At 34.5% G+C, this 12,770-nt stretch overlaps 1 protein-coding gene across 2 annotated transcripts in view; it reads left to right on the plus strand.

Moving 5' to 3' along the window:
* LOC131965658 (sodium- and chloride-dependent GABA transporter 2-like) overlaps positions 1–12,770 on the plus strand; it is a 33,520-nt gene that overhangs the window by 9,187 nt on the left and 11,563 nt on the right. For both annotated transcript variants that reach the window (XM_059328517.1, XM_059328516.1), the window contains 8 exons: positions 1,080–1,220; positions 1,592–1,673; positions 6,499–6,631; positions 9,618–9,752; positions 9,858–9,961; positions 11,513–11,637; positions 12,325–12,437; positions 12,566–12,703. In XM_059328517.1, the coding sequence (XP_059184500.1) occupies positions 1,080–1,220; positions 1,592–1,673; positions 6,499–6,631; positions 9,618–9,752; positions 9,858–9,961; positions 11,513–11,637; positions 12,325–12,437; positions 12,566–12,703 (971 nt within the window). The remainder of the gene's footprint in view (positions 1–1,079; positions 1,221–1,591; positions 1,674–6,498; positions 6,632–9,617; positions 9,753–9,857; positions 9,962–11,512; positions 11,638–12,324; positions 12,438–12,565; positions 12,704–12,770) is intronic.

Genomic DNA, 12,770 nt, shown 5'->3' on the forward strand with positions numbered 1-12,770 from the left:
GCCAACTTCTACGGAGAGTCGCCACAGTACTAAATCGTCTCTATTTGTGGAGAATTTGTCTTGAGGTTACTTTGTAACCTGTTACAGTCTGTTGCAATCAACAATTCTTTATGGCAGGTCTACGGAGAGCAGGTCTACACAGCCTGCGTTACATGCATTGTCCACTGATATTATATTTGATTCATCATATGACCAACTAACAAACCTGGACAGAACTACGATAACAGTGATGATATCTTTCTTTAACAATGCAGATGTTATATGCATTACATGCTGTGATATTTTGCCAGTGAAGCAACGCAACTAAGTACATTTACTCAAGTACTGTACTTAAGTACAATTTTGAGGTGCTTTATTTGAGTATTGAGTATTTCTATTGTATGTCACTTTAGACTTCTACTCCACTACATTTTGGGGCAAATGTACATTTAGTTGACAGCTTTAGTTACTTTTCAGGTCATGATTTGACATGAAAATCATGAAAAATTGAAAGTGATTAGACTTTTTTTAAATTTAACCACATACTAACAGTTTATTAAGTACTCAAAATTACCCCTACCTTGAGGGAATTTAAATACTGCTTAAATAAATGCATCAAGATAAATAGTCTACTAATATATTTAGAATATATAAAACAATCTGAGTGGGTCCATTCTGCATAACTTTTACTTTTGATACTTTAAGTACATTTTGATGCTGATACTATTGTACTTTTACTTAAGTAAGTTTTTAATGCAGGACTTTAACTTGTAGTGGAGTAATTTCACAGTGTGATATTAGAACTTTTACTTAAGTAAGGGATCTGAATACTTCTTACACCACTGTCAGTTTATCAGGTGCATGCAACATTTATGTCAGGTTATTTTTGACAGTGCTGGTCAGTCTGTCTGCTATACAATCCAATTTTGCTGCTATAAAAATAATTGAAATGGGATGAACAAACTGAAATTAACTTAATTGAAAAAAAGTGATGTTTTGCTTGGGGATAGACTTTTACTTAAGTAAGGGATCTGAATAATATTTCCACCACCAATCATTGTCAATAACCCTTACTGACCACACCTTGACTGTCTGCTCAGGGATTGGTTACGCTACCCAGGTCGTGATTGCTTATGCTGCAGTGTCGTACATCATCATCCAGGCTTGGGCCTTCTTCTACCTCTTCTCGTCATTCAGCGCTGAAGTCCCGTGGGCCAGCTGTAGGAACCCCTGGAACACAGGTAGACATGCAGACGGAAGCAGAAATTAACTTTGTGCATGACAGACATTTGGGTCTACGTTTTCCTTGTCTTTCTTTATTTTATAACCTCATATCTAGCAGCAATAGACAATGGCCGACAAGCTTGAATACAAATGATATACCAGAATTATCACATTCTTGATTGATTGATCAAGCAGCCCTGTAGCTTACAAAAGGTCAATTTAGATAAGTAAAACTGCCACAACAGATGCTCACTCACATCTCAAATCACTGTAATAGGTTGAGGAATATTTCGTATTGGGTGAGTATATATAGAACTGTATCTGTCTTTTGTTTTAAAATATTTATCTACTTTTTGATCGAATAAAACATCTCCTGTTTTTTTCCCAGAGTTTTGTGTTGAATTTGATAAAACAAATGCATCATCCAATTGGACAGCAAACGCTACAACGCCTGCAACAGAATTCTGGGAGTAAGTGTAATTCATGACTGTATTACTTTGTAGCTGATCTCACACTTTGTATGTCTTTCCTCCTTCTGTAAAGAGAGTCCACACTGAGAACCTAATTGGTGACATATTATAAACATTGGTCACTGGTGAGCGGCGACACAATGTTAATCTGTTGATGTACAGTACTACAAACACATGTATTCATTTACTTGTTGGCAGCTTTAACCGGCATTGTCCCAGAAACACATACTGTATCAGGGTTTGCTTGATTGGCATGACTCAGCTGGATCAAGCAAAATATACAACCCTGTTCCAAAACAAGTTGGGACATTTTTCTAAAATGTAGATAAAACAGAATGAGATCATCTGCTAATCCCTTGTGATTAGGCAACAAAAAGCATTTCTTTTGGTATTTTTAACAGTTGGAGTTTGGGTTAGGTTTTTGGCAGCTGTTTTGGCAAAGATGTTACTTTTCAAATGAAGCCTCATACATGCGTTTTGGCCCTACAGTTCTGCTGTTTAAAGATTTGGGTTAAAAATGTTTTGGGTCTAATCCTAGACTTTCCCCTACCCCTAATCCCACCCAGGCAAGTGGGTTTTAAAAGATTAATGATAAAGTCTTATGTTTGTATATATAAACTTAGAATTCTGATTGACTTGATCCATTCTGGTTTTATTTACATCTTACATAGAGTCCCAACTTCTTTGGACTTGTTGTATGATATGTACAGTAGATCTACCTTATGCATATACAGTCATGGAAAAAATATTAGACCACCCTTGTTTTCTTCCATTTATTGTTCACTTTAATGCCTGGTAAAACTAAAGGTACATTTTTTTGGACAAATATAACGATAACAACAAAAATAGCTCATTAGAGTTTAATTTAAGAGCTGATATCTAGACATTTACCATGGTTTTCTTGGAAATTATTTTGGTTATTTATTTTTGTTGTTATCATTATATTTGTCCAAACTAATGTACATTTAGTTTAAAATGAACAAGAAATTGAAGAAAAGGGTGGTCTAATATTTTTTTTCCATGACTGTACAGTAATGTGTATCCTATAATGTAGCTGGGAGTGTGGTCAGTGGTCTATATTAAGTAGTTTAAAGCAGAATGAAATGGGTGTAAATGGACACTTACAAAGTATTCAATTCAATTCAATTCAACTTTATTTATAGAGCGCATTTCATGCACAAGGCAGACTCAATGTGCTTCACAATGGATATACATAAGTACAGTTAAAAAACAAAACAAGACAACAGAAAACAAACAAACAAACAAAAAAATTAGAAAAAATAAATTACAAATTAATTGAAGAGTGCAGGTAGACAAGCTATGCCATATTCACCACATACACATTTACTTACTCACACATGTGCACCCACTCCCACAACCACACGTACACACACGCACGCACACAGTTCAACCAAATGCTGTTGAAAAAAGATAGGTTTTTAATTTTTTTTTTATAAATGGCTACTGATGTGGCATGTTTGACTGTGTCAGGCAGGGTGTTCCACTTTCTTGGTGTAGTACACTTAAATCAGGGAGAAACTAGAACAGATACGTTATTTAAAAGTTTTGTATTAACTTGACAGGGTAAATAAACATTCTGGATGTAAAAGTAATAATTTGCAAAGTAAACGGAAATTAAAATTGAACATAAACCACCAAAAACAAGCACCAAACAACCCTAGACAATTATTTTCTTCCTTTCTTCTGTATGCAGTCTGTTACTCATCCACAAGTCAAACTCTGTGCACGCCAATTACATGAAGAGGCACTGGCATTTTCTGTGCTCACTGCAATATCGACAGCCTACAAGGTGTCATCTCATTTAAGTGAGAAGACGAGAATGTGACTGTGCAACGTGCATCACATGTAACATCATATCAGGTTCCTCCTGCTGTCTATGAGATCTAAGCTTACCAGCTTGACCTCCTCACCGGTCAGGTGTTTTCTGAGAATGTTGCAAAAGAAAAAAAAGAGAGATGGTGCAAAACACAGCCCCCACTGAAAAATTCAAACTGGGGTCACAGTGACCACACGTGTATTTTATACTCTTCATAGTTTTCATGCTTTTCATTAACCTTTTAGAGTTTTTTTTTTAGAATTTTGGCCATTGTTGACTTTTTATTCTGCCTGAACAGTCATGGAAAGAATTATTAGACCTTTGTTTTCTTCTATTTCTTGTTCATTTTGATGCCTGGTACAACTACAGGTACATTTGTTTGGACAAATATAACGATAACAACAAAAATATCTCATAAGAGTTTAATTTACGAGCTGATATCTAGACATTTAACATGGTTTTCTTGATAATAACCAAAACCATCAATATGATTAATTATCTTTGACTGTATATATAACACTTAAAACATTTTTTACAATGCCATGTTGGTATAATGTTCTCAGCACAACCTCATCTATAAGACCTTCTAACACTTTGACTTACTGGATCAACATTTTGAACTCAGAACCCCCCACAAAAATAACATACATTTAAAAATTATTATTATTTTTTTAACTTTCCAAACAATGATGCACAATAAAGAATTTTAAATGTTGCAAATGTGAACACAGACTGCAACTATAACATATAAGAGGGAAAATGAGGATATTATCTAGTTCTATATTTTTTCATACTAAATATATTTGACTTTATCTCTGGTTTTACTTGGCCTATCATCATCAAACATGGCTTGGAGTTTTTTAAAAAAAAATTTTTTTTAATTTTTAATTTATATCAAACAGCAATACAATGCACAGTTACAAAGAAGAAGAAACAAGCTATAGAAAGATAAACAATGCAAAAAATAAAATAGAAGTAAATCATATTTAAAAAATAAAATAGAATAATTATTAAATGGAAAAGAATGAAACAAAATCAAATAAATAAATAATAAAATAAACAGATGCAAGATTACATGTTAAAGACAATGCAGTGCATATGGTCTTCACAGCTTTTTTGTTTTGTAGACAGGAGAGAGTTGAGATATACTTTTCAAACTCTGACTTCAACAAAAAGAAATTTGTTTTTTACTTGAAAACTTATATTTGTGTATGTGATATTTGGCAAAAACAAAAATTAAATTCATAAGAAAATATGCATCATCGTTTTTCTTTTTGTGATCAAAACAGCCAAATATGACATTACTATAATGCAAAGTAAAACCAGTGAAAATATTTGTGTTAAGAAACGAGGCAATGTCCTTCCAGAGTTTGTAGTTTCAGGGTCAACTTTAAACTTATGTAACAGCACTTTCGTGGGGTAAAATCTATGTAGCAGTTTAAATGACACTTCCTTAGTTTTATTAGTTAAAATAAACTTTTGGGGTAGGGACCAGACTTTTTTCCAATCTATGTTAGGGACAGTAGAAAATTGCAGGGGGAGTAGAGATGAGTTCGCCTTGAAACAAGGATCTAATTTTAGAGTTTGAGCCTCTATAAGTGGAAAAACAAACTTTGCCCAAAGGGAGCTGAGTTGGGTCTGGGGGTGACATAATCAAAGGTAAAGAGACATCGTTCAATCTGAATTGGCTTGGAGTTTTAAGCCAGTTCTCTAGAGGGACATTGACGTCAGGACTCGCAGTTGCTTCGTTTTTACGTCATGGAGTCATGAAGAAGTCATGTGATTTGATGATTTCCGGCGTGATCGACAAGTCCAAAGGGTAAATTGACGTGCACTGACACTGACCGTTAAATAAAACGAATACACCTGCTTAACATCGACACGTTAACATTGTCTTTGTGGGCATGTTAGCATGCTAATTTTTTCTAGTGCTCCAGTTTCACACAGCTGCTAGCATGGCTGTAGTCCTGTATCATGTGTCAGCAAAAAACCTTTTTTTTTGCTGAGTCAGCTGTCATTCAGCTGTCACTTAAAATACTGTTAATGGTCTGGCCTGTTTTTTGGTTGTTGTTGTTGTTTTTGAGAAACTGGACAAAAGCCAAATATATTTTACTGCTTGTTAAAAATGTCACTATTTTCTCTGTCATCCATCTGAAACAGCCTGTCACAAGAAATTTTGAGTTTGGCAAATACAAATGTATTTGGCAGCAAAGTCATAAAAACTGGGTGTGAGAGTTTTTTCACTTTGCTTTTGCCAAATCATGGTCAAACTTTCTCAACAGATAACACTAAGGACATGCTGTACCCTATGAATGTAGTTCAGGTGATAAAAATAACTGACGCTTTCACACTTTCCTGCAAAGTTCATCAGGTTTTCAGAAAAATTCTAAATAATTTTAGGCGGGGGCAACTTGGTGTCTTCCCACGTGAGGATTCCCTTGCCCAAAAAATATTTGTCCATGGTAAATATAATGATGTGACTTTAGTCACATGATACTGACTCTGCTTGGTACTCTACACTTGCCGTGCCAGTTCATCAGAAACATACTCATCCATCTTTTTCCATGTCACATGTTAAGCTGAAAATGACAGCATGTAAATATAAATTTACACACAAGTAAAGTGCAAATATGATACAAATTAAACAATTTATTTATTTGTTTGTTCAGGGCTGCTATGTGTGCAGTATATCACTAATGTTAGGTAGAAAAAGTGTTTCTTAGTTTTGAAGTTGCTTTACTGTATTCAAGTGTTGCCAGAAATATCTCAATTACTCATTTTCACCAGAAGTGGTTATTCACTCCTCCAGGCCGAAAGAATGTGTTTATATTCAACCTGAATGTGGTGCAATGTTGTAATAGCAGCGTGTGATCAGTCACATTGATTATTCACATCATGAACAATATTAGTAAATCCTTAACAATGCTCCCAGTGTTTTTGTCTCTTTTTACTGCCGTTTATTTGGAAATATTATGCGTTTGTTTTCAGGAGACGAGTGCTGGGTATATCTCAAGGGATTGAAGAGATTGGTAGCCTGAGGTGGGAGTTGGCCTTGTGTCTATTACTGGCATGGATCCTGTGCTACTTCTGTGTTTGGAAAGGCGTGAGATCCACTGGAAAGGTACACACCCTTCTTCACAGCAATATGCTGTCTTGGATTGTGTGTGTGTGTGTGTGTGTGTGTGTGTGTGTGTGTGTGTGTGTGTGTTTTCTTGTACTTCCTACATAGTGAGGACCGGACTACATTTTTAAACAACAGAGTGAGGACATCTCACTCAGGACTCGTTTGAGATTTAAGACTTTCTTTTAGGGTTAAGGTTACAAAAAAAAGATAATTAACTAAAACTGTATTGTGTGGTTACAAGACTAACTAAAATTATAGTGAAAATGTCTTCCGTTTTTGTCTTTGTCAACTTTTTTCATACATAATGAAGATGGATAAGACAAAGGAAATAAAGGCAAAATGCACTGTGACCCCATCAAACAAATACTCCATTACAAAAAACTAAAACTAACAAAAACTAAAGCATTTCAAAAAATAAATACTAAACTAAAACTAGAAAACTCACTCTAAAAACTCATTAAAACTAACTGGATTTGAAAACTAAAATTGACAACAAACTTAAAACTAAAACTAATAAAAGATTCAAAACTATTATAGCCTTGCAAGGGAATTCACTATTCCAATGAGGGTCCCCACGAAGATAGAAGTACAAGAATGTGTGTGTGTGTGTGTGTGTGTGTGTGTGTGTGTGTGTGTGTGTGTGTGTGTGTGTGTGTGTTGCATCTGAGAAACTTATTCTAGTTATTCAAGTGTTCATGTGTTTCCTCATTTCGTGTCTAAGGTGCATATCCATTCAAATGTTTTATATGCGGTTACATTTTTCTCATTAAAAAACCTGAAAAAATGTATACAGTCATGGTAAAAAAAAATATTAGACCACCCTTTTTTTCTTCAATTAATTTTTCATGTTAATACCTGGTACAACTAAGAGTACATTTGTTTGGACAAATATTATGATAACAACAAAAATAGCTCATAAGGGGTTCATTTAAGAGCTGATATCCGGTGGTTGTTAATGATTATGGTAATTACCAAACCATGGGAAACATTTTTTTAGATTAGATTAGATTCAACTTTATTGTCATTGCACATGTCACAAGTACAAAGCAACGAAATGCAGATAGCATCCAAACAGAAGTGCATTAGGCAGTAATTGTGAAACATATTGCAGTATATAGGTATAGATTATAAATAAAATAAGTAATAAATGCAGATCTAACTGTACACTCTTGCAAGTATATATATATATATATATGTGTGTATATATATATATATATATATACATATACATACATACATATATACACATATATACACACATATATATATATATATATATAAATATATACATAGTAGTGCAAATGTCTAGATATCAGCTCTTTAATTAAACTCTTATGAGCTATTTTTGTTGTTATCATTATATTTGTCCAAACAAATGTACCTTTAGTTGTACTAGGCATTAAAATGAACAATACATTGAAGAAAACAATGGTCTAATATTTTTCCCATGACGGTATATATCTTGAAATATCGCCAAAAGGTTTAAATATTATTATTTTTCATTAAACATAGTTAAAACAACCGTCCAGCGATGAAAGTAATTTAACTCATCAGCTTTAGGAACCATCAGGGAAATCTGGAGAAACTCGACAGAACTCTGCATTTCATTTAACTGTTTACATATTATAGTTATGGCCCACATTTCCCATCATGCCTTGACTGCATTGACTGAGTAGGTTAGTAGGTAGGTTTGCTGTTGCAAATGCAAGTTTGTTCAGAACATAATGATTTATGTTGGTATTTGCCATTTTTGTGCTGATTTCTACAGACAGCTGTGACATTTCTTGACCCTAGCTGTATTTTGCTGCTGGGTTTGAACTCTCCTTTCCTATTGTAACTGAAGAAAAACCTTCCACCACTCAGAGTGACCTTTTATCACTCAGTCTAGACTGCATACCATAAAGACTGGCGGTTTCCAACTAAACTACTGTGTCTCTATGTTGCAAGAGCTCATGCTTTCAGCTCACTTAAGAAATGTTAAGGCATCAGTTTTGTGATATTTTCCCTGTAATATGAATGCTTTGACTTAAAACTTTACTGAAGTTTACTACATGTGTGGCCTAAACACAGTTCTTTTTAGCCTTAACAACTTGAAATTAACTTCTTTGCTTGTAAATGTGGAAGGAATCACAATTTCTTAAAAGTAAAGTCAACTTATTACAATTTGCACGACATGTTGTTTTCACTCTCCATAACCGTATTCTCCCAACAAACACTAGCAGAACCAAACACATAGCAGAAAACACAAAGCAGATAAATCAGAACGACCACAACTACATAAGGGTTAAGAATTAAAGAAAAATAATTCATATTATTAGATTATTAGTTTATTTAAAAGGGGACAGTGCAATTTCATAAAACACATGATTATACATGGTTAAAAAAGCCAGAGTTAGCCAGAAGGCTAGTTTTCACCTGTAGTCCCCTGGCCATGATGTAAAAAAGCAGAGAATTACGAAACAAAAAACAAACAAACAAAAAAACAAAAACAAACAAACAAAAAATAAAAATACGTACAATATACAAAATACACATACAAACACTTACGATACAATTAAGAAAAAAATACAACATCACATACAACATCACAACATAACATTTTATCATAACATCAAAACAATACAACAGTCTTATCTTTTAGTGTTGGCAGCTGTAGGTGTTGATAAGCCACAATTTTTTATTTAAATTAATTTAAATATTGTGTGTCAACTGCACTTTCAGGAAATAGCATGTTCCCTGAAAGTCATACATTTGTTTTTCTGTCATGTGACTCATGTTGCCATCTATCATTTTAATGCAGAGCCTGTCGTGGATGACCTTTGTGATTTTAGAGCATCTTTATATTTTTGTTATTTTAATTATATAATGGATAGAGTTTGAATCCGGCTCCTTTTTTGAGGGAGGTTTTTTGTTTTGTTAATCCTGTCAGATTACAATAATCAACATTAAAAATCAGGAACCTGCCTTTGTCTTGTGTTGACAGGTAGTTTACTTTACAGCCACTTTCCCCTACGTGATGCTGGTGGTTCTGTTGGCTCGTGGGCTCACTCTACCGGGAGCTATGGATGGCATAGCTTTCTACCTCTATCCTGACCCGGCAAGGTTGGTGGACCCTCAAGTAAGTATCAAAGTCAAAATACTTTATTTTCACAATACATGCTTCCACTCTTACGATAGTTTAGGTGGTGAAAAGTTTACTAATACTCATGTTTTGGCTGGTTAGGTTTGGATGGATGCAGGTGCACAAGTTCTTTTCTCTTTTGGGATTTGTCAGGGGAGCTTGACAGCTCTGGGCAGTTACAATCAGTATAACAATGATTGTTACAAGTAAGTGCTTTCTTTCAGCTCCTTTATATCTAAATGCATCTAAAAGACAAACTGTATGTGTTATTTTATTCTCATTTTCGGAACCATACTAAACCATAAGAGAAGCTCTCTACTAGGCAGTCTGAGATTTATTCTTGCCAGCGGCCTCTTGCTCGGTCACTCTCGACCTGTTTACTTCTTATTTTCCTCTGTAACATCCTCTTCCATTTCTCCACCTCTGCCATGTTGTCTGTAGAGTTGAACCGGAGTCTGGTCTAATTAAGTTACTAAAGTTGTGATGCAATTTTTTGTGAAAACTAGAAATAGATACAAAAATGCAAGAGCTCAATCAAACAGTACGTTGAATGACAAATGATAAGAAGGAGAGCTCAAATTAAATTCTTCCCTTTTAAAGCCACTACGCCAGCCCATGGACCATTGACTAATTCACAATGAAAATAAGTAGATTTAAAATTCAAAAGTACTTTAAATGTAAATAAGGTGCCAGGGTTTTCTTGCTAATGAATGATTTTGGTAATTATCAAGAAAACCATGGGAAATGGCTAAATATCAGCTCTTAAATTAAACTCTTATAAGCTATTTTTGTTATCATTATCTTTGTCCAAACAAATGTACCTTTAGTTGAACAAGAAATTGAAGAAAACAATGGTCTAATATTTTTTTAATTGACTGTAGGTGCGGGAAAATTAATTGAAATTCTACCAAAATCGCAATATGGACTAGTGTTGTATCCAAATAGCATGAGGCACAACATATGTGTCAAAATACTATAGTATGGTGCTTTTTTGTGGACAAAAACTATTATACGTTATATGGTATAGATATTTATCGTAGTGTTTTTATATTTTTTTCAATTAAAATTATTATAATGTTGCAAATTTGATAATTCCCTCCAATATTGTGAATCATATCACAGTTGCAATATCCAAGTAATTGCAATTACTTATTTTTCCAGATGGTGCAGCCCTTAATGTTTGTTTGTCATTAACTGGCCCCCTGAGCAAAGCAAACAGAGTTTCCCTCCATTACACTACAAGTACAAATGTTAAACAGTAATAGACTTAATCTGTTGGCATTCATGTTGTTTGTAGAAATATGAGGCAATCTCAGTGTAAACTGCTGCACTCTGTGTTTCTTTCAGCACGCTTTGCTCTCGACCACAGTGTCTTTTTTAATACGGCCACTGGGGCGACCAAAGTTAGACATTTTCAGAGGGGACGAGGTACAGTATAGTAAAAGCCTTTATTTAATCAGGCATGCTTTTCAACCTGCATGCTCTTCATCAAGGCAGAGATAAAATAATAACACCTGGTTCCATAAAAGACGATCCACCGCAAGTTAACATTTTACCCCACTCATCATCCGTGTGCATTGATTTATATCAGTATAATGTTTGTTGTCTTGAGCAGCCAAATGTGTTCACTTTTTGTGTTTTTCACTCACTTTTGTTTTCTTCCTACTCTACTTTTTTTTCTTTCTTACACAATTCCATTAGTGTTTTTTGATTTAATTCATGATCTTAAAACTTTTTTGTTTTATTTGTTCCCTCAGGGACACATTTGTTCTGTGTTTGGTGAATGGCGGCTCAAGCTTTGTGGCAGGGTTTGCAATCTTTTCAGTTTTGGGCTTCATGTCCTATGAACAAGGACTGCCGATATCTGAAGTGGCTGCTTCTGGTAAGCCCGCTGCTACACCCCTTCTGATACAGTGCATTTAATGCTTGTCTTTATATCAAGAGCTACCACTAAAAATGATTATAAAGACAGGGTTGAGAGTTTAAGATAAGATAAGATAATCCTTTATTAATCCACAATGGGGGAAACTCAGGTGTTACAGCAGCACAAGTAAAGTGTAAAAACAGATTAAGGTAATAAAAATATAATAATAAAAGTTAAATAGAATAAAGATTAAAAAATTTAAAAAATGTATAAAATAAAAAATATAAACAAACAAACAACCAAGACCAAATAAAAAAAAAAGTAGTGCAAACAAGCTGCTGTCTGCGCTGAAATACTGAGCCTGTGACTGGCTTAAAAAAAGTATTTTACGCCCATAGATAACTAAAAAAAACTAAAAATAAGAACAGTGAAGTGACCTTAGCCAGCTGTTTTCAACATACAACTACATCTCTGGACTAATCATCACACACCTATCATTCACATCTGTGGGACAAATTCTGCAGGAAATAAATAAAGCTGTCAAATCAGCAGTTCTCTTCTGCAGCAATGAAAGAATTTAGGCAAAAAAAATGTTTGTGGTTGCAGCAATACAGTAGCAACTGAGTGTATTTTATCAATGAGAAAAGGAATATTGTCCCTTAAAAGTAATCTAAATTGTATATCTGTATGTTCTTAAATCCACAGGTCCGGGCTTGGCATTTATTGCGTATCCACGTGCAGTGGCCATGATGCCTTTGCCTCAGTTATGGTCCATTTGTTTCTTCATCATGGTCATCTTGTTGGGTGCAGATACGCAGGTTAGATAATAGTTTTCTCTTTAACCTTTATTGACAGCAGACCCTTAACCTTTAACCTTTGTTAATAGCAGACAAAAGATTTTTGCCCCACAAGTGTTTCAGTCAACTAATCGGTCTATGTCTGTCAGTTTGTGAGCCTGGAGTGCCTGATGACCTCTGTGACCGACATGTTCCCCACCGTGTTTCGAAGAGCTTATCGCCGAGAGTTGCTGCTGCTGTGTCTCTGCTCTGTTTGCTTCTTTCTCGGCCTCCTCCTCGTCACAGAGGTGAGAATTCATTATTATTATTATTATTATTATTATTATTTTTTTTTTTTAACTGTAATTAAGTGTA

The sequence above is a fragment of the Centropristis striata genome, chromosome 3 (genome assembly GCF_030273125.1).
Source record: "Centropristis striata isolate RG_2023a ecotype Rhode Island chromosome 3, C.striata_1.0, whole genome shotgun sequence".
Lineage (NCBI taxonomy): Eukaryota > Metazoa > Chordata > Actinopteri > Perciformes > Serranidae > Centropristis > Centropristis striata.